The 27,938-nt window shown below is 43.5% G+C and overlaps 1 protein-coding gene across 1 annotated transcript in view; it reads right to left on the minus strand.

The window, feature by feature from the left end:
* Positions 1-27,938, minus strand: part of STAB2 (stabilin 2) — an 880,852-nt gene that overhangs the window by 33,078 nt on the left and 819,836 nt on the right. The window contains exons 62-65 of the mRNA XM_086919174.1: positions 24,620-24,785; positions 22,998-23,104; positions 22,544-22,663; positions 16,821-16,967 (exon numbers count right to left, since the gene is read on the minus strand). Coding sequence (XP_086775300.1) covers positions 16,821-16,967; positions 22,544-22,663; positions 22,998-23,104; positions 24,620-24,785 — 540 coding nt within the window. The remainder of the gene's footprint in view (positions 1-16,820; positions 16,968-22,543; positions 22,664-22,997; positions 23,105-24,619; positions 24,786-27,938) is intronic.

Raw genomic sequence — 27,938 nt, forward strand, 5'->3', positions numbered from 1 at the left:
AAACCACGTCAAGGATGCCAAGTCTAACACATACACTTTGATCCTACTGTACACTTTAACTTCTAATTCACATTATTATACACTTGACTCCTCCTGAAAAGGAAAGCAGCCTCAGTCCTTGGCATATATGCCTTCTGCTTTCAATAGTGGCCATTGAGGGCCTCAGTTACAATCCTTTCCCTTCTTACCATGATATCCTTGCTGAGGTTGGAACTGATGGTTACTTGCAGAAAACATATTCAGGCCTCGATCCTTTAGGGCAATTAAACATTCTACAAGACTCAGAAAGTTTGACTTCATGGTAAAATGTAGAACAATGATGAAGTCCAAGTTTCTAAATTGGGGATCAACTGATGTGGGTGAAATGAGATGAAAACATCTTCAAGTAAAACACTAATAACCTCATAGATGCAGACCCTGATACTGTCAGACACACAATACAGCAACAAAACCAAATAGCTAAGATTTACTACCTCAACATATTAACAACACATGATCAGTGAACAGAAAGATCCCATCAACATTTCAAATAGCCTTTGTATGTCACCTCTTGAAAAAACATACATTGAATACAGAGGATCATGCTACCTACGAGCCAATCTGGCAGCTACCTTGTGTATTATCATTCCTGGAAAAGGTAGCTACAAACCTGCTTCAAGCATTCTTTTAAAGTAAAAGCTTACTAGATACCAACCAGGCAAGATTCAGACCAGGGTTTGATATTAAACTAACAATCACTTCAGTTATTGATCATCTGAGAATGATGGCTGACGGTGGAGGGTCAGGAGCAGGTATACTCCTGGACCTCTCCACTGCATTTTGATACTGTTCAGTATAGCCTATTAATACAGCATCAACATGCATCAATTAAAGACACTGCCCAAATGGCTAAAAATCTTCATCTGTATCAGATTTCAGCAAGTCCAGCCAGGACCCTTTACATCAGCCCCCGGCCTATTATGTTGGGCAGTTCCACATGAATCAGCCCTTTCTCCCCTTATTAGCAATCTATACATATACCCCTGGCCTCACTGCTAAGAACAATCAATGTGCTAACAGATCTATATGCAGACAATGCTCTCAGCTTAATACATTTGAGATATCACCAGTGACTCCTGACCACGGCGATCTTCTCCACTTTGAAAACTGTGAACTCCTGGATGAACCAACATTATTTTTAGCAGAATCAACAATTCTGTAATTTCAGAGTACACCAAGACACTAGCATGCTTCCCTATGTCCTTCCTCAGTGGGAGAATATTCTAAACCAGTCTAAGTGTTCTGGGATCTTGACATGCCTCTGGACTCTGAATTGAACGTGGACAAACAAATTGATCAAGTAACAGAAACATGCCTCGGTCAGCTTTGATCTTTACACAGAATACTTCCATTCTTCTCATTTTCACAAAGAATGATTATAGCCAATGCCTTTGTTCAGTCCAGGGTAGAGTTCATCAAATCTGCCTATCCTGACCTGCCCAAAAAAGCATCCTACTTTTGCAAAAAAATTCAGCCAGTAAGATGCGTCTTTAATCTAAAATAAAAATGGTTCCAGCCGCTAATCATCTGCGTCAACTATACTGACTCCCAGTGGAAAAACTGATTCTCTTCAAGTGCACCTGCACCATGCAGAACATGCATTACGAAACAGCCTCAAAACTTATAGTAAGCAAATTTAAGAATGATGTGCCTGCTCAGAATCTGAGGTCACGAATCAAGGTCATATGTATTATCCCACCTGTAAAGTCCTCCAAATGGATAGCAAGTGTCTCCAGAGTGCAAGAAGCGCCACTATGGACCATTCTTATACTACAAATCCACACTGAACTGTCAGTGCATACATTTAGAAAAATATCTAAAAACTTGGTTATATACCAAATAAAGTGGACTTGTTTTTAGGTTGTTAACCACTGCCTATCCTTCAGGACAAGACACTCCTTTGCAGTGTATGCTGCATTTACAATGGATGGATGGGTGCTCCCACACAGCCAACCTCCCCACTTTTGAGATCAATTAAAACGCCTAATTGAGGCCTTTTGAATGGTACAAATCATGCAAGGCGAGGAAGAGAGCCTATCTATAGGCAGTGGACTGCAGGCTAGGAACAACCCACCTATCCCAATACTACTTAGCAGCCCAGTTACGGTACTTAGTGCAACGGAACAGGACTCAGACAGAGAAGAACTAGTACTTCATTGATCAAAGCATAGTCCCGGAACACATCTGGAAAATCCAGTCACTTCCTAAAAACACATTTCACCAGAAGTGAGGGCAGCGGTTGAGACCTGGGATGGGGGCGGCCATCACTAAACACCTTCTGTCTTATTCCTCACCAATTACACCCATCATTGGCAATCCAACCTTCCTACCGGCTTTGTCTGCAACTGAATTCTGTAATTGGAAGGAGGCCAATTGCAAACGACTTGGTGATCTCTTTGACCATATGGGTCTCATGGATTTCCCACACCTAAATTTGAAATAAAGAATTCCAGCAGTGGAACACTGGTTGTACAGAACGATTAAGCATTGGGTCACACAACCCATGAGCTGGCCACATGGTAGTACACAGCTTACTGCATTTGAAAAGTGGCTGATTACCAGGAAAGATGACAAGGGCCTTCTCTCAGATATCTATTACTTCCTCAACAAAACCGAAAACACTGAGTAATCACTGGTGCAGAAAATGTAGAAAACAGAAGTAAATCACCAATTCACAGCTAAAGAATGGTCAGACATCCTCCACAATATGTGCACAGCTTCGTTCTGTGCCTCTAGACTGGCGAGATGGAAAATCTGCAGCTTGAATTAGTGCTTGTGCAACTGCTACAATTGAGCAACATGACTCATCTCTGTTGGCATTGCCCCAAACTCAAATGACATTGGGAAGAAGTATTAAAAGACACAAATCTTTGATACAGATGTTTCACCCTTTTCCACTTATATGCTCCTGGACTCTCAAATGCCCCAACCTACCCTATGCATTCTCATAAAGGAAAACCCATTGCAATGGCCTTATGCCCTGCTTAACAGGCCCTCACAGCCAAATGGGGCACCGACTATCGGTGACACTCTCGGATTGGCTGCACAAACTGTGGGATTTGTTGGGATGGAGAAACTTACAGCTTCTCTGGCACACAATTTACTGCAATACAATAAAATGTTGGACCCTAGTGTTCGATTTTTAGCACAGGAATTCTGGGTACTCAGGTTCCCCCTGTACCTACAAATACTTTGGCTCACGAGAGACCGAGAGACACAGAACATATCAGATGTGGACTGAACACAGTGGACTGGCACACAGCCCAGCCCACTTGGAACCACAAAGCAAACTCAAAACTGATGATGGATGGTCAGGCTCCCTGGGTATAACCTCTGCCCCTCCTTAACCCACTCCTTCCGCTGTGCCTTTCTCATTCATCTACCTTATCCCACTACCTATCCACCCTCCCATTACGTTTCAAGTTACCCAGGTTTTGATTCCATGCTCTCATTACCGGCCTTTAGATGTAGGTGAGTTGTTATTAAAAACTGAATAACAATAGATTGGAGTCTTAAAAATGGATGGACATATTAGTATCCACGCACTGCAATGGAGGCACTTTATTGTTTAGGTTTTATATAGTAGACTTGCATTTGTGACAGAACACTTCACATAGTTTCAGATATGGTTCCTCACTCTGCGCATGCTAGGTAAGGTCTTCAAGTGGCTACCCCTACCCATGAGACGCACCATGACACAAGCCCTCATCCCCAGCCGACTGGATTATGGCAACGCCCTCTACGTAGGAATCGCTGCACACCTCCTACAGAGACCTCAGACGATACAGAACATTGCAACCAGACTCCTCCTCGGCCTTCCCAGACCAACCCACATCACACCCCACCTTCAGCAACTCTACTGGCTCCCTGTACAGAAGAGATGACTATTCAAGCTGCTGACCCATGCACACAAGGCTCTAAACAACCAAGGACCCGCATACATTAACCACCGCTTGAACTTTCACCAAACTTCCACCAAACATTGAGAAGTCTACGCTGCACCTCCCTTTCAATTGCCCATACCCCTGAATCTACCAAAGCAGAAGTGGAGGACGTTTCTTCTCCAACGTCCCTACAAAGACATGGAAAAGCCTCCCAAAGGCACGTCCGGACCATCTCCTCACTTCTGGAATTCCGAATAGCCCTCAAGACCTGGCTGTTCGAATAAGCCTCTGGGACCTGCAAGCGCCTAAATACCCTACCAGGTAATTAGCCGCACATATTAAATCCTGATTGATTGAGTGATTGGTTGATTGATGGGTTCTATTACTCAAAACCCAAATTTACTGTGGAAGGATAGTACAATTGAAGGACATTGTGCTGTCAGTAATTGCAATTTCGGTCATTAGGTAGAGTAACATAGCTGAATAGCTAACTGTGAGATGGAAATATTCCTCTGGTTTGCTACAAGATATAAATGGATTTCTCCAAGTAGCGGTCAAAATGGGCTAACCGAAACAAACCATTGACTGAAGGTACTGCGGGCTGGACATAACAAGATTTCTTTTATTCTGGACTTGACAACCCCGAGATATAGACCATGCCTTACTGAAGCCTCTGTGTTTCTGCAAAATATTATAACATGTAAAAGACGATTTTTTATCTGCAAGAAGAGTCCAAATTCTGGAGGAATGTTTTTACCTAATAGTTTTTTTACTGGGCTAAACAGCGCTATTGAAAGAACAATTTTTTGGGGCAAAAACCTAGACGCGTCCTAGGATTTTCCTGAGAAGCACTGAGTAAATAATTCCAAAGATCAGAATCTGTTTGTTGAGGCTGAGTGAGATTCCCCAAGATATTTTAAAATGTTTACTGAATCTGAAATAAAAGTGCGCCAAGAATTTTTTTTAGGTAACTTTTTTTCGGCAAACTTGGTGAAAATTACACATTTGTTTGCTATCTGGTACAGCTTCATCTTTGTTTCTTATAGTTTGGGCTACCTCTTCAGTTTTGCACTTCATCTCACCATTCACAAACAGGCCCACTGATCTGTACTCATGTACCACCATCCAGACACAGCATTTTGGGCCTAAATTTATGATAAGTGAGGCATCACTGCATGAAAACAGTGATGTGTAACTTCTTAGTGCGCCATCCTTGTGACATGATGGATGCGTCATATTTACTGTATGAACCATCATGCTGCAAGGAGTTACAGATACATCAATATTTCTGAAGTATCTGTAGGTGCAAAAGTGATGCAATGTGTCCTTTCACATGGGGCAATCCCCTGTGAAAGGGCCTGCAGCAATTCTTGCAGCATAAGATATTGATGCAATGGCGTCCTAGAAGTGGCGCTCTGAAATCTCATAGATTTCTATGCGCCACTTCTACGAGGCTTTTTGCAGGGGAACGCCCACCCTGCACAGGTATAATGCGGCGAAGGTGTTTACAAAGTGACGCATCTGACTACATGCGTCAATTTGTAAATAGGGTGCAACATGCCGCCGGTGTGTCACAAAAAGTGACGCACCACCGGCTTAAAAGTGATGCAAGGCCTCACAAATAAGGCCCTTTCTTTCAGAGGCCAGGATGTAGCCCCCCAAATTGCCTAATTTCATAGAAGGTTGCTGAATTTCTGTTGTGAAATGTGTTTTAGGCCTTATCATGACAGTGCTACGAATGACTTGATAATGAGTCTAGGTAAAGAAAGCACACCAGTAACAAATGTTACTTAATGAGCTTAAAACTGAACAGGTGGATTATGCTGGCAGGATAGCTTAGTGAGTTAAATAATCACAGATGAAACATGCGTCAATGAGGTAAAACAGCTGCAAGGCAGCTGGAGCCACCAATCCTTCTGAGGTCAGTAAATTGAGTACCATTATTGAGTAATTATAACTGTTCTATTATATTTTCTAAAAACAAATTATAAATCTTTCTTTGAACAAGTTGAGAAAATTGTGAGTCAATCACTAAAACTAGTATGAAGCATTCCAGCAAACTACATATTGTATCAAGCATTTGCAAAGGAAATGGTCATGCACTGGGTGATGGCGCGTTGGCTCTGCTAATGCTTTCTAGGTTTTACCTAAAGACAGCTTTAGCTCACCAGCCTCAAGTAAAAAAAAACCATAATAAATAATATATTTTACACATACATAGAAGTGCTTTGAGTCAACCCTCTTCATCAATTGGACTGTTTATGTGCCATTTACATTTTATTTCCACCCAATGCAGCACGCACACTGGAGCAATGCATCAGACTACTTCAGCCAGTAGCTGCCTGGAGCTGTGAGTGACGGCATTTTGTCCCATCACATGTGCACAAAGTAGAGTGCTTCAGCGCTGAGGATGGGTAATTTATTTCTCCTTTGGAACCAGAGTTTTACTTTAATTTTACAGAACCTGGCTCCCCTATTGCTTTACACAATAAACGGCAAATTCCTTTTATGATGACCTGCATATTTACCGTGAATAAATGCCCAGAGCAGCACAGCACACTTAATTTAATATTCATCCTGTTTGGAGTTAGCCCTCAAAATATTTTATTACCTTCTGTCTCCTAATTTGTTGTGTTTTTTTAAGAGCCATGATTGTTGAGCAGATCCCCAATTAAAGTTGCTATTTTTAGGTTTCACCTGCACAGCAGTGAAATCTCTTTATTTATTAGGTTTCGCCCAAGCGCTGTGCTTGTGAAATCTCTTGTATTTAATATACCTTAAAAGGATGCTCTCATCCGTTCCATTAGGTGATTTACTGTGTTCATTCGCTTTTGTTTGGAATTTTTATTTTCTGTTAACTTCCCCTGGCTGCATGCATTTAAGATTCTTCTACTAAAGCGGTTCCCACTGATTACGCTCCATTCACTGTCAAGATCTCTTTCCACCGAAAAGGCATATAGCTGCTACCTTTCTATGCTGGAATGCTTGATTTTTATTACTTAGCTGTGTTAAGCAGATGCTTTAGGCTTAGAACATTTGTGGTATTTCCTATTCATGCCTCAGTATGTTTCTTTGCACTTTGTAGGCATTATCGGATTGAGTTTTTCAAAGTAATCTATTTGGTTATTATAACAAAATTCTAAATGTTGTAATAAACATGCACAATAAAAATATAGTTAATATAGTCAAGTCAAGTCAAGTCAGAGAATTTGTATAGCGCACTACATACCCAGAGGGTCTCAAGGCGCTTAGACAGGGGAGGAGGATTACTTGTCAAATATCCACGTTTTAAGTTGCTTTCTGAATGCTAGGTGGTTCTGGGTAAGGCGAAGGTAAGCGGGGAGTGAGTTCCATGTTTTAGCAGCCAGGTATGAGAAGGATCTGCCTCCCATGGTGGTCTTGTTGATGCAAGGTACAGTGGCGAGGGCTTGGCTGGAAGAACGTAGTTGGCGGGAGGGGGTGTAGAAGGACAGTAGAGAGTTGAGGCATTCTGGTCCGATGTCGTAGAGTGATTTGTGTGCGTGGGTTAGCAGTCGGAAAGTGATCCTCTTATTGACGGGTAGCCAGTGGAGGTCTTTAAGGTGACCAGAGATGTGTTCGTTGCGTGGGATATCTAATATGATCCTGGCTGAGGCGTTTTGGATTCGTTGGAGTTTCTTCTGGAGTTTAGCGGTAGTGCCTGCGTAGAGGGTGTTTCCGTAGTCCAGTCGGCTCGTGACCAGAGCATGGGTGACTGTTTTCCTTGTTTCGGTGGGGATCCAGCAAAATGTTTTTCTGAGCATGCGAAGAATGTTGAAGCAGGAAGAGGATACGGCGCTGACTTGTCTGTTCATTGAGAGTGAAGAATCCAGGATGACGCCCAGGTTCCGTGCGTGGTCTGTCGGGATGGGTGCTTTTCCGAGGGCTTCCGGCCACCAGGAGTCGTCCCATGCAGAGGTGGATGTCCCTAAGATGAGGACTTCTGTTTTGTCTGAGTTAAGTTTCAGACGGCTTTGTTTCATCCATTCGGCAACTTCTTTCATTCCTTCGTGTAGGTTAGTTTTGGCGGTGCTGGGGTCATTGGTGAGAGAAAGGATTAGTTGAGTGTCATCCGCGTAAGAGATGATGTTGAGGTTGTGTTGGCGGGCGATGGCCGCGAGGGGGCTCATGTATACGTTGAAGAGGGTGGGGCTGAGTGAGGATCCTTGTGGTACGCCACAGATGACTTCAGTGGCCTCGGACTTGAATGGTGGGAGGCGGACTCTCTGGGTTCTTCCGGTGAGGAACGAGGTGATCCATTCAAGTGCTTTTCCTTGGATTCCGATGTTATTAAGGCGTTGTAAAAGGGTGCTGTGGCAGACTGTGTCGAATGCTGCAGAGAGGTCGAGGAGGATGAGGGCGACTGTGTCTCCATTGTCCAGTAGAGTTCGAATGTCGTCTGTTGCTGCGATGAGGGCGGTCTCAGTGCTGTGTTTTGCTCGGAAGCCAGATTGTGAGGAGTCGAGGGATTTGTTGGCTTCGAGGAAGGCGGCGAGCTGGTTGTTGACAGCTATGCTGGTTGTTGACAAGAGCTATGCTATATTTTACTACAAAACAGGCAGGAACAAATGCAGTTACCTTGCAGACAACAGGGGCATGATTTGAATGGTGCACAGGTGCAGTTGCACCGGGCCCAAAAGTTATTAGAACACTTCAAAATACCTAATATTGCTATAATTTATTACTATACAGGCAGTCACAATTGAATGAAAGAATGAACAGGCATTTATAAAGCGCACAGCTACTCAGCAGAGTGTCCTGGCACTATCAGGCAACTCTCCACTTTCGCCCAGTACCCCCTTAATTACAGAATAACCATGTTTTTAGTTTCCTCCTGAAAACGTTAAGTTCCACTGTGGCTCTTGGGGTCTTGGAAGTTGGTTCCAAGATTGGGCTCTCAGGACCCTGAAGGCTCTGCCTCCATTTCTCACCCGGCGGATCCTCGGTATGGTAGACAGATGGTTAAAGGAAGACCTCTGAGATCTAGAGGGGGTGTAATTAAGTATTATATTCCTAATATAACTGGCACCCTTACCCTGTAAGGCTTTATGTGTTGGAACCAGAGCCTTGAATTTGATCTTCTTTCTCACTGGCAACCAGTGCAGAGCTATGAGATGTAGGGACATATGAGTCCTGAAGTTCAAATTAAGGACTAATCTTTCTGCTGTGTTCTGAACCATCTGAAGGCGGTTCAGAAGATACTCAGGAAAACCCAAGTATAGTACATTCCCGTATTACAGCCTAGAGCCAGAAACATGTGCCTACTACCACTTGGATTTGATGTTACATAGATAAGGAGTTGTCAATATAGATGCCCAGATTTCTTACTGTGTTTTGGGAAGAGATAGGTGGAGACGTGTCTTGGGGCCAACAGGATCTACAGTCCTCTGCAGGTGGAGTACCAAAAAAGATAATCTCCGATTTATCAGGATTGCATTTAAGTTGATTAATTGCCAGCCAATTAAACACCTTAGAGAGGCAGATTCTAATCTTCACCCCCTCAAAGTTTGCGCCTTTTTCACAAGTGAAGAGAAGCTGGGTGTCATCTGCATATGATAATATTTTGGCCCCACAAGATTCAGTCAGAACTGCCAGTGGGGTTGAATACATGTTAAAGAGTGTAGGGCTCCAAACTGAGCCCTGCGGGAAGCCCACCTTCAATTTCGAAATGTCAGCAGTATAGGGAGTGGTCTAGACTTCCTGACATCTATCCTCCAGAAAAGAGGTAATCAACTTTAGGGCAGTACCACTGATTCCAGTATTCTGAAGCTGTTTCAGTAGTTTATTATTTGGGTCGGTATTGAAGGCTGTCTAGAGATCCAAAATAAGACATGTCTTTCCCCCGATCCAGCTGCCCACCAGGAGCAGCATGCTAGCTGCTCAGCCTCTCTCACCAACTGTCATTCTTCGTCCAGTCACCAAGGCATTCTACACCAGGCCCACACACCAACATTCCACTCAGAACATACACACAGGCTGAGCAGCTAGGGAAAGGGTAACATAGGAGAAATATCACGACATGAGAATACTACATACCTCTTCTCTAATGAACAGAAGAATGAACGAAAGCATAACTATAAACATGCAATTAACTATAAACATAAAAGTACATCATACATAAATAGTCCACAAACTAAAAATGAAGGGAGCATCATGAAGAGGAAATGAACTATTTAAAACAGAGTCAAAAGTTTTCCAACACCTTAGAGAAGGCGGGCAGTAGGGATATTGTCCTACAGTTTGCTAAGACTTTATTGTCGTCAGAGGTTTTTTAAGTGGTAGGAATTTAGCATGTTTTCATGCAGAAGGCATGAGTCCAGAGTCTAGTGAGGCATTAAGAACCTTATTGGCCACTGAATTAATGGCCGGAGCCACTTTAGCCTGAAGCTGGGCTGGACAGAGCTCAGCAGGGGATCACGACTTTAGTCCCCTGATGGTAGAAAGAGACTCCTCTAAGGTTATCTGAGGTATTTGCAGAAGCGTGGGGGTATCACCTATGGTCAACCTCGGGTCAATTAATGTAATGTTGTGGTTGTTGCCTTGGGACACCATACCGAAAGAGCTTTTTGTATAAAATCATAATTTTTTCATGAAAAATGGATTGGTCCATTCCACTGATGGTTGATGATCTCTAATAGTGGACTTGGAAGTAGAAAAAGATTTTAAAAATGTTAAAATCTCCTTTGCTTTGTTTTCTGATTTCTCTATTTTGTCTTCCCTAAAAGTTTTTTTCAATTGCAGTTACCTTGCAGTTAAAAGGGGCTTGAATTAAATGCTGAAGCAGGTGCAGTGCTCCCAATTAAAAGTTGTCATAACTCCACTAAACACCAAATATTGCCATATTTTACTACTAAACAGGCAGGCCAATGTGCAGTTATCTTGCAGGCAACAGGCTCATTATTTGAATGGTGCAACAGGGCAGTGGCAGTGGCACCAGGCCCAAAAGTTACCAGAACTCCTTTAAACACCTAATATTGTTATATTATATATCACAAGTGCAGTTATCTAGCAAGTGCTAGATTAATAATTTCAATGGTGCAGCAGGTGCAGTTGCACCGGGACCAAAAGCTCCAGGCACCCCACTAAACACCAATTATTGCTGTACTTGACAACTAAAATGGCATTTACAAGTGCAGTTATCTTTCAAGCACTAGGTTCATGATTTAAATGGTGCAGAAGGTCTCATAGCACAAGGGCCAAAAGTTGTCACAACTCTGCTAAACACCAAATATTGCTATATTTTACTACTAAACAGGGAGTCACAAGTGGTGGTACCTTACAGGCAAGTAGGGTCATTATTTTAATGGTGCAGCACGTGCAGTGGCACCGGGCCCAAAAGCGGTCAGAGCTCCTCTAAACACCTAATATTGTTATATTTTACAACTAAACAGGCAGTCATAAGTGTGTTTATCTAGCAAGTACCAGGGTCATGATTTCAATCGTGCATCAGGTGCAGTGGCATTGAGACCAGAAGCTTCAGGTACCCAACTAAACACCTAATATTGTTATATTGTATTCCTAAACAGTCAACCACAAATGCAGTTACCTTGCAGACAACAGGGTCATGGTACTGGGCCAAAAAGTTCAAGGGTCCCCACTAAACGCATATTATTGCTAAATTTTACTATTAAACAAGACAGGCACAAGGGCATTTATCTAGCAGGCAATAGGGGCATGATTTGAATTGTACAACAGGTGCAGTAACACCAGGACTGAAAGCTCTAGGCACCCCACTAAACACCTATAGTGCTATATTTGACTACTAAACAGGCAGTCAGAAGTGCAGTTACCTTGCAGACAACAGGGTCATGATTTGAATGGTGCTGCATGCAGGGCCGTCTTAACAGCATTATAGGCCCCTGTGCAAAGCAGCGCAATGTGCCCTGCCTACACAACCACTCACAGGAATAAAAATGTAAACTATCAATATAATTAACTCATATTTATTGGTACCTCCAACAAAATCGGAGTTTTGACATTTAAAAAAACATGCTGTACAGCAATGATTAATCAATCCAACCAATTCTAGTCTGTGCATAGATTAGCATGGGCACCTATGCTCATGCGGCCCCCGGGCACCCAGCGTGTCCATGCGCTAAGACAGCACTGGCAGCAGGTGCAGTGTCACTGATCCCAAATGTTGTCAGAATTCCTACAAGAGAACCACACTTCTCTGTGGAGAAGTGTGGCTCAATGGTTAGAGCGGCTGACCCTGATGCAGAGGTCTGGCCTGGCACCAGGGTTCAATTCCCGACGCGGCAGGGTCTTGGGCTCATTGTCTGCGGACTAGATAATTCTTGCCTCGGTGCCTACTCTAATCATGGGGTCCCACTCTGCAACTCTGGGCAATAGCTTGCTTAATCTCTATAACGGCCCCTACAACACTGGGATGCCTGGCTTCACCTTGGGGTGCCCAGGAGGGGCATCTCACAGGGAGAGCCAGGAAGGGTTCCAAAGCGTTATACAGCGCCGGGATGCCCCGGTGATGGGCAGCTGTGCGCTTTACAAGTATCTTACATTTACAAACACCTACTATTGCTTATTTTACTACTATACAGGCATACACAAGTGCAGTTGAAAGGGGCTTGATTTGAATGGTGCAGATGGAGCACTGGCACTGGGGCCAAATGCTAAAGGGAACCCACTAAATACAGAATATTGCTAAATTTTACTTCTAAACAGGCAGTCACAAGTGCAGTTATCTAGAAGGTACTAGGGCCATGATTTCAATGGTGCTGCAGGTGCAGAGGCAGCAGGCCAAAAGTTGTCGGAACTCCTCTAAACACCAAATAGTGCTATATTTTACTACTAAACAGGCAGTCACAAATGCAGTTGTCTTGCAGGCACTAGGGGCATGATTTGAATGATGCCACAGGTATAGTGGCACCGAGCCCAAGAGTTGTCAGAACTACTCAATACAAATAATATTGCTATTACATCAATTAATTCTATTATTTCCATCTTTCGTTTTTCAAACTTTTGCGATTATTTACCCGACCTAAACCAATAGTAACAGCACAACATATTTCTTTTTTGTACATAAACAAGTCATAACACTTTAACAGACTTTCTGTGACATATTGTAAAAATACGCAGTAAGCTACAACTTTCAACAAAAACAGCTTATTGTTAATCACATAGTTGAAACCTAATGCATTTACCAATGCTTGCTGAACAGGCAGCTGCACTAAACACAGCGAGTATCTCCTCCCTGAACTTCATTTTATGATTGCCCCTCTGAGATGTGTTATTCTGGAAAGTATCAATTTCCTTTTCTTATGAAAAGCTGCACTATTATATTTTTTAAGGTGTTCTCTCATATTGCTTTAATGGCTCAAAAACATGCAAAAAGCAGCTAGCTTTACCGAAAACAGGGGCATAATATCAAGGGGGTTTATCTCTGCTTTTTTGGATTTTAAAGCCAAGAAAGCGGAGATAAAATTATGTCCCTATTACCTAGCTGTCGCTAACACCAGTTAGCGACAGCTAGTAGGAGATAGCGACCATCTTGGGCCCCGCTTTGCATGTCAGTGAAATTTATCACTAATGACATACAAAGTGGGCGTGCCAAGATGTTAGCGACTGGAAACAGTCGCTAACATCGCTATCTCCTATTACCAACTTTTGGAGATATTCACGCTAAGCGTGATTATCTCCAAAAGCTAACACCTGCCCCTGAGCAGTTCTTAGCCATGTTATCCAATGGTAGGTGAATAACATGGCTAAGAGCATTAGCTCGGTAATGCATGAATATCGCTGACTTTTCAGCGATATTCATGCATTTAGGCCGATTTTTATCGCTTAGGAGATCCACCTTGATAATAGCAAGGTTCCTAAGCGATAAAAATCGCCGCAGCTCGGCGATAAAAATATTGCCGCTAAGCCAACATAGCGATAATTATCGATAGTTGTTGGTAATATGCCCCACAGTGTCATGCTTCACATCAAAGAAGGAAACATTGCTGTACTAGTGTTTAGCATGTTTAGGATATGTAGGGTTTGACTGTTAGCATCTATTTCTGAAACATTTTCATGGCGCTGAAGCTCAATCTCATGTAAGGAAGCGCCTAATTTAGACCTCATCAAACTGATGCACTTCATATCTCAGTGATAAATTAAGTGCATGTCAATCTTCCTGAGATGTGCTCGCAAATCATTCCACTGTTCATTGCTTTCAAAGTAAACAATGTCCACATTCCCTGTTGTTACAGAAAGTATGGATTCATCATGCAGTGCTTCATAACAACAAATACAGTACACTTCCCTATGTCCAACGTTTGCTTCTGTTGTTTTCTTTGAACACATTGCAGGCTGCATGTATGTTTGTTTAACCCCTTCTCATACATTCAATATTTAATTTACAGCAAATGACTGGGGAGTAGCCTCCCCTGTCCCTTTCCAACCCCATCCTTCTATCAATCAATCAGCATTTGTATAGTGCAGCGCTGCCACCCCTAGAGGTAACTTGGTGCTGTGGATGCGACGTCTCCCTCAAAGAGTCATGTCAGAAATTAGCAGAAATAGAAAAATACAGGTCAGAAACTAGCAGAAAGGGGCAAAATGAAGGTAAGAAAAGAACAAAATAAAGGTCAGAAGTGAGTAGATAGAGACAAAATAACGGGCAAAACGAGCAGAGAGAGGCAAAAATAGAGGGCAGAAGCCGGCAGAAAAAGGCAGAAACTGAGCAGAGTAGGCACAATCCTAAAACAGCAGAGAGTTGCAGATTGCGGGCAAGCTGATGTCGCAGGAGGAGTTGGCACGAGGACATGCTCAATGGGGTTGCACTGCAGCCTCCATTAAGTAGGTCCTGGGGAGAGGGCAGGATGCTGGGTGGTGGAAGGAGGGGAATGGCAGAAAAATGGAAGAAACAAGCAGAAAGGGGAAAACTAAAGATCAGAATGGAGCTGAAAGAGGAAAACTAAAGGTCAGAAAAGAGCAGAAAGAAGAAAGATGACAGTCAGAAACGAGCAGAAGAGGGGAAAATAAAGGTCAGAAATGAGCAGGAAGAGGCACAATGAAGGTCAGAACGAGCAGAGATAGGGAAAAATAGAGGGCAAAAGTGGGTAGAAAAAGGCAGAAAAACAAGCATAAATTGAGCAGTAAGAAGGCAGAAAATGAGCAGAGGCCCAAAACTGAGCTCAACATCTACATCTACAGCTCAACATGGCTCTGTAGCCTTGTTCGCGCACTGTGAGTGCTATTTCATAAACAACAAGCGATTAGGATCCTAGAACATCACTTTTTTCAATGGTGTTGATTTGCTTTTCTGAGCGCTTTCTGGTATTTATACCTAGAAAGCCCCCTTTACATTTCTAAGCTATTTTCGGCATAACAGACAAATCATAGCCACATTTTAAAAACGTCTAGTCTTCCCCTCTGTCTGTTCATGTGGATATTCCCTATCTGGGGTTTTGCCCATTCTCTGTTTCTGAGAACATTTCATAGCTCAGACCCATCATTGTTTTAACATGCCATACCATGTGTTTGTTTCTGGATAGCATGAGGTTGGGAGACAAACCGTCACCCATCGAGGCACAGTATTCACCAGAGTATTGTGTTGCCATTTGAGTGGTTATTCCTTTGATCTTTGCCCATAATGAGAAATAACTCTGTAATAATGAGTTTAAGATGATTGTAGTTTAAGATGATTTATTTAGTATTAGTTGTAGCTTGGTAAGTTCATGTGGAGCAGCCCCACCAAGAGCAGCCTGCCTGGTGCTCAGCCCATACTCCAACTGTCACACCTCACCACACAGGCACTCAAACATTCCATTCATCATCACCACACCTACATTCCACGCAGAACATTCACAATGGCTGTGCAGCTAGAGAGAAAGTAACAGAAGAGAAGGATAAATACATATACCAAATACTACAAACGCCAATGTTTTTCCGTTCTCAATGCTGGAACGGAAGTAAAGCAATCTCTTTCTCTTATTTGGAAGCACGTGAGACAGTACGGTAACAGAAACAACAGAAAAACAAAGCTGGCCTAGCTCTGTGTAAAAGCAACCTATACACAAAGTTATTGCGAGGTAGAGTGAACATTCCTTAGTGCCTAACATAAGGTACCTGTAAGCCGCTGTGGTGCATCACTGTTGCATTAATGATATATATTGGTATTAGCAGGTTTCAGTAAAGAAAGTAACCACTCCCTGATCCGAGTATTGGCAAAGTCTAGTGGGACCAGTACTTCTTTTTCCTCTTCAGACATTTCTGTTGCATAAGAGAGGGAAAACACAAAAGGAGGAAAGAGGAGGAAGAGAAAGACAGAAAAACCATCTCAAAGGGAGAAAGGGGCCTTTCCCAGTCTAATAACAACTTGGCCTATACCAGCAAATACTATACCTTTGCATGTGCAGAAATACCTTGTCACATTACTTTGAGACCCCTTTCACTGGTTCATCTGCCCAGAGCTTCTTTAAAAAAAATATGATCAGAGGCCAAAGGTTTTCTTAAGAGCCTCCTGCAGTAGAATACCAGGGCTACCAAATACCAAGACTGCTTAGTCACCCTTCCAGCTCATGCTGTTATGTTCAACCACAGTACATTTCCTGCCTCTATAGCTTACCCCTAAAGGTACTTTTTATTTCCTACTTTCTCCCTTTGTCATTATTTTCATATCTTCCTCTTCCTCTTCCATACACCCTTTACTGCCTTTCTCCCCATGGTGGTGATAAAAAAATTAGTACCAACTACTAAAAAAATGAACAGTTTTGCCCACCACAAGCAACCTGTCATGTACATTTAACACTGCTTCTGCATCTTCAATCTCAGAAATCAGGGATATTTGTTGTACTCTGACAGATATGCAGATCGACTAATAATGCAGCAAAACCCATTTCTAAAATAATGCCTTTGTTTCTTTGCTTTACGTACTGCAGATTTAGTGGCCTGGTCTGTGCTGGATGTGATCAGGAGCTGGTTGCCGATCCTGGTTTGAAGGGTAGATCCATTGGTCAGATCTTCATAAAACAAAGTGCTGATGTTGTAGAGGTGGTACTCGATATCCCGCCCAGATAGTGTCTGCAAGAAAAATATTTGTACTGAATGTTATAGCAGACATTCCCAGCCCAAATATAAGTTTGCCTTGAAAAAATGAAAGACAAGAGGCCTTTGGAAAAACAGAATGTGTTGGTTTAATTAAACACAGCGGTCTGGAGAGCAAGCAATAGAGTCAGGGGTCTGAAGACTGTCTCGGAGTACAATGGTTTTGGTCGTACATTCCACATAGTGTAATACAGCGATTTGTAAATTTTTTTAAAACAGTAATTTGGTCCTATTCAAGCAGTCATACATTTGATCACTTGATAAGAAATGCAGATGGGATCTCAAACCTATGTGGACACAATGCAGAGCTAGCGATGCGTGTCCAGATGTCCGACATTGGGGAGCGAGTGATCACTGTGTGTAGGGTGCATGCTGTGTTCTGAGTGGCTGAGTGTTCCTAAAATAGTGTGGCATCTGACTTTATGGTGTTTTGGGGAACATGTGCCCTTCTGGCCAAACGTGTTTCATTGTGGGCCAACCTACGGAGACCATTGTAGTGTCGCTGCCTATCTGTAGGATCGATCTGGGTTTTCCTGTTCACATGATTGTCTAAGGATTACCAGTCCCCCCCCCCCCCCACCTGTGATCTGTCGATCAGTTGCTTCATGCCTAGGTCACAGGGCCAGCCTGACCATATATTCCTGACTTGGGTGTAGAGCGGATGGTCATATCGGGTGAATTCAACAACAGAGATGCAAGTTTTGTTTATGTATACATGTATCATGATGTATATCGACATCGTATTGATCAATATTACCACCAGGTCCAGTGGCATTGTTACATTTCCTGCTGCTAACCATCACAGATAAAGTAGCAGGTCAGAGCGCCTGGGTTGGCAGTGACAGAGAGCATGGAAACCCTATTCATGACAGGGCTGGAGGATCCTGGTTGAACATTGGCCATCCCTTTACTATGGAATCAAATGGAGTGTGAGTAGAAGAATTTGCCAGCTCTTAAGACTTAACCCTTTTAGCATTTAAAACATTTGTTGCAAATGAACACCATCATGTTTTGTTTTGATGCAGTACTCAGCAGTGTTCTAAAACACTGCAGTAAAGGTGAGTTTTTTTTTGCAACACCCACTTAAACGTTACGCACGATGATCCACGTTTTGCATGTCTATTGCAATATTTGGCATTATTCTGCCAATTTTTTAGAAAATTCGTCCAAGACAGACCAACATTTGGCAATTTTTATAATTATGTCTCTTCCACAGCTCTGTGGCCAAAGCCCAGAGTCCTCTCCCTTAAATCCCAAAAGGATTGAATAAAGATGAAGTGCCTCAACGTAATGTGGCTTTGCTGAGTAATTAGTTCACTATGATGAGATGCACTGACTCAGGCCCTCACTAACAGTATGTGCAGAATCTCTGATTGCAGATGGTATCCATGAGTCCAGGCGAACCTGCAGCGACTCGAGAATAGATGGCGGAACAACAAAACCCCGGAAATCCACGCAACCTTCAAAACTGCCATCAAAGTACATCACCGCCTCCTCAAAACCACAAGGAACACAACCCTCCAAGACAGAATTAATGCCAATGCACACACCAGCAAAGACCTCTTTGCCATTGTCAAGGAGATCGTCAGGCCCAACGGCGAGACCACAGACATCACTCCATCTCAAGACCTCAAAAACAAACTTGACACCTTCCTCCATCACAAGATAAGGCTGATCTATGACAGCTTCGAAATCAAGACCCTCCTACCATGCCCGATATCACCACACGCAACCATGACGCACCCCAACAGGTCCAGCTCAAATTGACTCCGCTCACCACAGACGACACACTCAAGACCATGAAGAGCATCCACTCCAGAGCCCCATCGCTTTTCCCATAGAGCAGCCACCTCCATCACACGAGCTACGCCGCCCCATCAACTGCTCCATTAAGACCACCACAACGACTAAAAACATGACAAAATCAAATCCCTGCTGAAAAAGCCATCTGATGACCCGACAGATGTCAAGAACTTCAGACCCATCTGCCTGCTCCCCTTCCCAGTCAAAGTCATCGAGAAGGCCATCAACGCCCAACTCTCTAAGTTCATCAAAGGGAACCCCATCCTGGACATCTCCCAATCCAGATTCTGAAGCGACCACAGCACCAAGACTGCACTCCTTGCCACTACCGATGGCATCCGCTTCCTCCTCAACCAAGGCTAAACTGAAGCAGCATCCTACTGGTCCTCTCATTCACCTTCAATACCATCTCCCACCGCACCCTATTCATGAGACTCCACGAAGCCAGCATCTGCGATAAAGCCCTAGACTGGATACTCTTCTTCCTTACCAGCCAAACACAGCGAGTCAGACTGCCACTCCTTTCTTCTCAGAACCTACAGAGATCAGCTGTGGAGTGCCACAGGGCTCCTCTTTGTGCTCCACCCTCTTTAATGTCTATGTGGCACCCCTTGCTGCCATCGTCAGGAACCACGGACTCAACATTGTCTCCTATGCTGATGACACCCTGCTGATCCTCTCCCTCACCAACGAACCCACAGGCGCCAGAATCAACTTCCACAGCGGGATGAAGGTCGTTGCCACCTGGATGAAAGATTGCTCCCTCAAACTCAACTCGGATAACACCTTAGTACTCATGCTGGGACCCACCCCCTCAGCCTGGGACGACTCCTGGTGGCCCACCACACTGGGAAGCCCCCACAGACAACGCACGTAACCTTGGCATCATACTGGACTCCTCGCTTACAATGAACCACCAGATCAACGCTGTACCCTCACATCTTACTTACACACACTCTGCCTTCTTCGAAAGATATTTAGATGGATCCCCACAGAATCCAGAAAGAAGGTCACCCACGCACTCATCAGTAGCAGACTCGACTACGGCAACGCACAATATGCTGACATCACCTAGAAACTCATCAAGGAAACTACAGAACGTTCAAAACAACGAAGCCAGACTGATCCTCAACATCCCCCACTGCAGCCACATCACGGAACACCTTCAAGAACTCCACTGGCTTCCAGTAAACAAAAGAATCACTTTCAAGCTCCTCACACATGTCTACAAAGCTCTCCATGATGCAGGACCTGCAAATCTGAACCACTGTCTCTCATTCCACATACCCACCAGACACCTTTGGTTCGCCCAACTGCCCCTGGCCGCTGTCCCATGGATCCACAAGACCAAAACTGGAGGACGATCCTTCTCCCACGTCGCCACCAAGACCTGGAACACCCTACCTCGCCTCCTCAGGCAAACCTCATTGCTGACTCAATTCAGGAAGGATCTCAAGCCCTGGCTCTTTGAGTAAACCGCTGCACTCAGACGGATCAGCAGCCCTACCCCCTCCCCCCCTCTGCCCCAGTGCCTTGAGACCCTCACAGGTGAGTATTCGCACTATATAAACCTCTGATTGATGACGTTGTAGCAAATTCCAACATTTATAATGATTCTACCATGATGGGTAATAATGCCATGGGCCAGGCAAAACCAAGTTCTTTTTCTTGTAGTCTTTGTAGATTCCAGGGAAAATTTCATTGCAAGACTGTAAGCAGGAGGCCTGGGGGGGGGGTGAGCCAGGGCAGGCTTCGGCCTGTCCCATGAGAGCACAGTCTGCTTCCTTCAGGTTGCTTAAGACATCGGACCTGGGCCGGGTTGTGCAACTGCCCGCAAACCCTGCCCTTGCAGGAAGTATCAGAGTGCTGGATCACTGGGCTTATAATTATTTGGTGTAGAGTTTGTATATCCAATAAATCCGGGGACAAAGACACTTGCAATTGCGAGTGGTGGAATTCCACCCAGAGTTATCGGCCTGGTTAAAACATGTCCACCGAAGGTTCTATTTCCAGAATGGATTTCTAGATTTCATGACCAAAGATGATGCCCCTAGACCTGTGGGCAGCCTGCCACTACAATTCTGTAATGTGAATGGTAAGTTCAGACTTACATAACAGTGAGATATTTTGCAATCTGTTGGGCAATCCTCTGTACCGCCACGGGAACCAGCTATCACCCCCCCCAAGGACTAGTAGGACTCTACCCCCTTCAAGTGAGCACCAGACACCATCCCATACTACTTTGAGCAGGGTTCTAGGGGCAGCCTAGATGGCGAGACAGATTTGGTGGCAGGTGTATCGAAACCCATTCATATTCCAGCACCAGCACTAGCACTGTAAACTGAAAGCACCGTAGTGTAAAGAGACAAATAATTTTCCCCATTGGTAGTGTCTCAAGATTCACTCTACCGCTTTAACGTAATGGACTGAGAATTAGGGCTGTTGTTTATCAATCCTTTTTGCAAGGATCCTTGCTGGCTCTGCTGGTCCGAAGTCATGAGCTTGGGATTTCCAAGCATCTTCTATTTAATATCATTGATCTTAGGCATCCATGGTAAATATTTCCACACTGCTTAGTGCGTGAGCAATTTATTAGTGTCTTGGGACCATAACCCTGACAAGAAAAAGGGAGAGAATTCAGATTTTTTAGGCATCTTATTATTCGTATGTATATTTAAATGCATTTCTATCATACTTTCAAGCAATGACTGAACAGTCATTATTAAGGGGTACTCAAGTGTCCTCTGGTAGCCTGTGTAAACCTACATCACCTCTCCCTTGAGTAAGCATGGACTACTCTGCTACACTACCCTGACTACCCTGAGAGAGTCAGGTTTTTACATGGGGTGGTTCTTGGTCCTCCAGTTTGGGTTCCAGTATTACTGTGGCCCCAGGACACTGAAGGTAAATGACTCTGACTGGTACAATTAGACCAAAGTAATGCCTGACTTCCCTGAGATCCCAGGAACCTGGTTCTCGCACCACCCGTCCAGGTCAGAAAAGGGTAATGGGCAGAGACTGCAGCAGCTGCCCACATCATCTATCGCCTTGTGATAGAGATATAGGCCACCATGAAGGCTGGGTCCTTTCTAAACATGAATTATCACATCTTTCCCTTTGCCCGCGCCCTGTCTCTTCCCTACAGCAAGGCCAGTGGCAGGTCTCAGAATGCATGTGGGTGAAGAGTTCTGCATCTGCTTCTCTTGACAACATGGCAAGGCCTAATGCTCATGAGACAAGTCCTGAAATTGGTGGGACCTCCACTAATGACAATTCCAAGAGGGGTGGAGAGCGGGCGGAGAAATAATGCCCGTGATACCAGCTCACTCATATTGAGGGCCTGAAGGCAAGTCCCAAGAGATACATACATCAGTCCAATAACTGCATCAGACACCAATGCAAAGCAAACAAGGAAAATGAGCCATGTTGAGTTTCTGTAGTTTTTACTTCTTGCTCTTTCTCTGTCCTATTAGCAGCAAACAGGAAGCTGCTGGTCGAATTATGATGAGGCAAGAGTTCAACCATGTGATGTAATGAGGGCTAAAAGGATGCAGTATGTCACTTCTGCTACCACTAGTATGACGAAGAATCTACTCCCATAAACTGCTCATCATTTCAGTTCCGCTGCCGCTGGGATTTTGAAGCATCTCTGTCCATAAATATATTACATTTGTCATCATGAAAATCGATAAAGGAAATATTAGGAAACGTAGAAAAAGCTGACGTACGCAAATATAAAAGACCCTCACCTCATTTTCACTCATGACATCGTTGTTTGGAGCAAACATGGTGGCCTGGATGGACAGGTTGGTGAGGTAGTTGAGGAACTCTTGGCCTTTCAACGAGCTGTTGGAATACCTGAAGATCTCCTGTGCAGACAGAGGCAGATCGAGTTAGCACGGATCTGACAGCTCTTTCAGCTGTTCTAAACTAAGGAGCATCACTCTGATCTGAACAGGTTAAATAGTTATCACTCACACACTTAGATACGCTTCATACATCCACCATTACTCGTTAACTTTTTTAAACAAAACTAAATACAACATATTAAACTATGTGTTCAGGAATTATATCCAATGCACAGGCTGTTAAATATATTGTAAAGTGTGGTAAATACTTTCAACACACAAATTACATTTATGTAGTTATTACCACCACAATTGGTACACCCCAGTTATGGTGTATTATAGGTCTTGCTCATACCGACAAAAACTTTGAAAACATGGGGAAGGACGTTAACACTTGAAGAAGGTTCCCGCTGCATGCGTAGCCGTCTCCAACATAACCGAATTTGCATGAACACCTCACGTCTGGAAGACAAGAAGACAGATAACAGCTAAGTCCATAGTGCAGTGGTTCTTAACCTTTTGATTTCTAGGGATCGCCCACCTAATTATTACTGGAACCCGGGAACCCCACTGATTCATTATTAGAATCCGTTGAACCCCAGTAAGTAAGTACAGGGAGCCAGAGACCCCGGCTGAAGCATTTTAAATAATTTAATCAGCAATCAATGCACAAAAAAATACAGAAAAGGTATTTTTTTCTAACAAATATACAAATGATGAAAAATTTGATTTATTTCACCAAGATAATGAAAAAAAACGACATTTTTTTTAATGGGTAGGTGAGCGTTTTTAAAAAAAATCCAACTGAGGCAGTGACCTAATCATCATACAGACTATATTCTGTTTGTCAAACTTTCTCTGCTCTACAAAACAATCTAAAGATATAAGTTACGTTTTTAGCGTCCAATTTTAAATTATTTCATATTTACTGAATGAACGCTGGAAAGTAAAATAAAGTATGTTACAAGTGCGCGGGCAGTGGAAGGACACTGGCCGCCGGAAGACGTGAACATAGCGGCCAAGGTTTCGGATTGCTTATGTGTGACATTTTCATAATTTCAGTGTAATTGCGAGTGACATTCAACGACTATGAGTGACATTTTCTCGCAATAAGCCAGCTGAGGACAGTCTTACTTGCAAGTTGGTGACACATTCCAGTGTAAACACTCCAATGAATACATTTACCATCGGGCTCACACATGTGAAAGTCTGGTGTGAAGAGTTTCTGGGGCCCAGGAGCTAGGGCAGAGCACAGCAAAATGCATCCTTTGCAACACCAGCAGTGTTTCACCTCTCCACAAGAACCGCTTTCAAACAAACACTGACAGTAGAGTTCTTTTTGACAGGTAGTGGCGAGTCGGACTACAGCTGAACTCAGCTGCAAAAATGATTAGCTTTAAAACGCAGATTTGCACACGTACGCTCAATAACACACAGAGGTGACCAGAGCAGAGCACCAGCAGTGACACTGAATGTGTGAGTACTTACACACAGCCACGGCTCGTGGAGGGAGTTTCGGTTGGGCGGAGCGGCCGGGCGGGGGAGGGGCAGGGTGGGGGTTGCGAAAAACTGGAGTATGGATAATTGAAGGTAAGTAAACAATTTAATTAATAAAACAAATTTCGTAGCGCGCCCTGCATCGCAAAATAATTTCTTGTTGATTCTCCTAACATACCTGTTTTTCACCTGTAAGATACATATAAGAGAAAGAAAGTATAAAAAATAACTTCACTGAAAATTGAATGAGGTATCTTATCACCTTTAAAGCATATAGCAGGAGTTGTGACTGTGAGAAAAAAGAAGTATATGGTTTACAGCTTTCCACAGTACTCAAGATTAATTGGAGTCTGCTTGGGAAATTCCATTTGTTTGAGCATGGTATCCTTTCATAAAATAACACATTTCATATTCTCACCTTACTCCTTACTAAGCCATCTGTAATTTGTAGAAAGGAGTTCATTAAACCTTGTTCATTACCTTTCACCCGATAGCAGAAGACATCCCAATTTTCACTGGCATTAACTCGAGGCCCATAATCCACTATTCCAACGTATCCGGATCCGCAATTCAGGCTTGAGAAGGCAGTTGGATAACCCACTCGTAGTTTATCTAACCAGCCGGCCGAGCAGAGGTGGTATCCTGCCTGCAATATAAGGATGGCAATCATGAAAGAACCAACCTGAGAAAAGCAATCATCTCCATTGCAGCTAATGATCACTGCTTAATAATATAAAATAGACAGCATATTTTCTGAAATCTCACTTGTTTTAAGTAGTTACTGGTATTTTAGAGGGCAGCTTAGACAGGGATGATGGAACACTTTAATCAAAAGTTGATTGGGGATGATTCAAGACTGTTACATGAACCAGAATTCTACACATTTACATTACAAATGTTTGTACAAATGTATAATGTAAGTTTAGCATGATTGTTAGACCTGGCATCCTTAGGGTGGTCATCCCCCAGAATGTTTGCCTTTTTACTCCTGTTTTTGCTGATTCTTTTTGTTGGTCTTAGGATGCTGAGCACTTGGCCATGGCTATCCAGTGCTAAAATGCATTGGGTTCTCCCCTAAACATGAAGACATTGGTGTATACCTGATTGGCATATTTGATGTACTGGTAAGTCCCTTATAAAGTGCTATACCATATACCCAGAGCCTGTACTTCAAATGCTGCTAGTATGCCTACAGCACTAATTGTGCCACCCACATACGTAGCCTTTGAAACCTGTCTCATTCCTGCCACTGTCTATGTGTGCAGTTTACTGACATTTCGACTTGGCATTTAAAACTAGTTACCAAGCCTTAAACTCCCCTTTTATTACATATCAGTCACCCCTAAGATGGACCCTAAGTAGCCCTGAGGGCAGGTTGCCATGTAAGTAAAAGGTAGGACTTGTGTGTTTAATCCTTACATGTCCTGTTAGTGACAGACACCCAAATTCGTTTTCCACTATTGTGAGGGAGGCCTACCTACCCCTCTTATAGGCTAGCATTAGGAATTCCTTAATACACTTTAAAGCTGAAATTCCTGATCAGAGAGGAGTAGCTTTTTCATGTTACATATCTTTGGGATGGTAATGATAAATCGTCCTCACCAGTGAAGCTGGATTTAACATTAATGTTTTGGAAATGCCACATTTTTCAGCACTTACTGCTCTGTGTGCCTGGCAGCCTGTCTCCAATACACGTCTGGGGTGGCTGACAGCTGCACTTTGGTTATTCCGCTTAGATAGCCACCACACAGTAAGGATAGGTATGTCTGAGAATCCCTCTACATATATCTGCATTCTAACGGCCTTGCCTGGGCAGGATGGAAGGGAGGGGCTAACACTTCTCTTGACTAGGTAGTGTCCTGTCCCCTCATAAAGGGCTGAATCCCCTCCCCTACACATAGATAGCCTGGCAGAGAGGACCAGGTGAAAGGGATACCTGTGCACTACAGAGAGCTGTTTTGAAGTCACCCCAACACCAAAGGCGCTTTTGGATATAATACTGGTCTCTGACCCCTGAAAATCCGACACTATTGGACTTGTAACTGAAGTTCTGCCAGAAGAAGTGCTCTGCTGCTTGAAGGACTCAACTGGACTGCTGATCAGTAATGCCTGCTTTTCTGTTTGTTGCCCTACTGCTCTCTGACTCTGCTAAAGGAGAGCTGGACCCTGCCTACACTTCAAGTGATCTCCAAGGGCTTCTGGGCTTGCCTCCTGTCGCTTGAGACTCAGGGATATCAAATTCTCTACCTCAGCTCCTGTGCCCGGCTCACTGGATGTGGCCCAGAGAGTTGCAGCACGGATTTCAATGCATCTCCTATCTGTGTGTAGCAGAACTGGTGCATCAACCCGGTTGCAGGAGTAAAATGGGCACATCGTCTTGGAACCAGCACTTTGGCTCCAGAGATCGACCCATCGGGGAGGGTATCACTGCGGCTGCAGCTTGGTGAGATCGAAGCATCCTCTCAACCACATTGCACAATCTGGTGCATTGCTCGACATCTTTCGACTCTGGCAACCGTCTTCGCAACTGATGTATCACCTACACTGTGTGGAAAAGATCAACCCATCATGGACATCGACACATCTCGCTGTTTGCAACAAGGAAAGGCACTTTGTTGACCTGGGCTTGTGTGGGTCCTATAGACGTCCAGAGCTCCATTGCGGTTGGCCTGAACTTTGACTCTGCCCTGGTCCAGTGCGACCTAAATTATCCTTTCCAGCAATATTTGCTTCTAAGCACTTTACTGCATTTATTCTTTGAAAATTCATTATCAAAACATCTATACATTGGATTTTTGTCATTTTGGTCTTGTTTTGTTTATAATAATCTAGTTTTATAAACCTGTGTGGAGTGGTTTGTGGTGTATTCATTGTGGTATTGTGTGCACAAATACTTTAAACATTGCCTCTTTACATGAGCCTGACTGCTCTGAGCCAAGCTACCAGAGGGTAAATAGAAAGGATGGGGCATATTATCAAGGGGGTTTATCTCGGTAATACCAAGGTTTATTTGCGGTAAAAATCGCCGCAGCGCTGCGGTAAATCTTTGTCTCTAACCAAGCAATAGCGATAAATATCGCTATTGCTTGGTAATATGCCCCGATATCTTTTAGTGCTTATCTAGCTTACCCTGACCAGAGTGGTAGCTCCTGCCTGGCCTCGGTGCATATCTCAGCAAAACAAGAATCCTATTTCTAACAATAATTAAGTGGTATTTTTTTTAGAACCATGCCTTTTCATCTGCCAGTGCAGGGATTAGAGTTTTATCACCAGGTTCCAAAGTCCCCAATATAACAAGTAGATCACATCTCTCCCCTCAAAAAACAGTTTTCTATAATCCATTCTACTAGTATTTTGTAAAATAACGTTCCTGAATTGAAGCTAGATACCCACAACTGCAGCTCAGAAAGTATTGGCTGCATCAATCTTGGACCATGCTGTCTAGAATTATGAACAGTTGAAGTTTGTAAAGGATGCATCACTCAGGAAACCTGCTGCCTAGAGTTGAGGCAGAATGTCCAGTTAATCAGCATGTATAATCCTCCTTAAGAAATAGCCACTGGGAAAGGTTTTAACTGTGAGGCCACAGCTGGAGCTGGCCAGTCCCAAGGGTAGTGTTGTCCAGGGCCACCATCTTTGATGCCAATGCTTCCAATTCTGGCAAGTGATCTTGGGGTAGATGGGCATCATAGTTAATTATTTTGCTTTTGTTACTCTTTGCAAGCAAATGCACTCGATCAAAATAATTTTAATTGTAACAGAGCAGGGAATGAACATAGAAACATTTATTATAGCTGTC

This window comes from Lissotriton vulgaris, chromosome 1_1 (assembly GCF_964263255.1).
Source record: "Lissotriton vulgaris chromosome 1_1, aLisVul1.2, whole genome shotgun sequence".
Lineage (NCBI taxonomy): Eukaryota > Metazoa > Chordata > Amphibia > Caudata > Salamandridae > Lissotriton > Lissotriton vulgaris.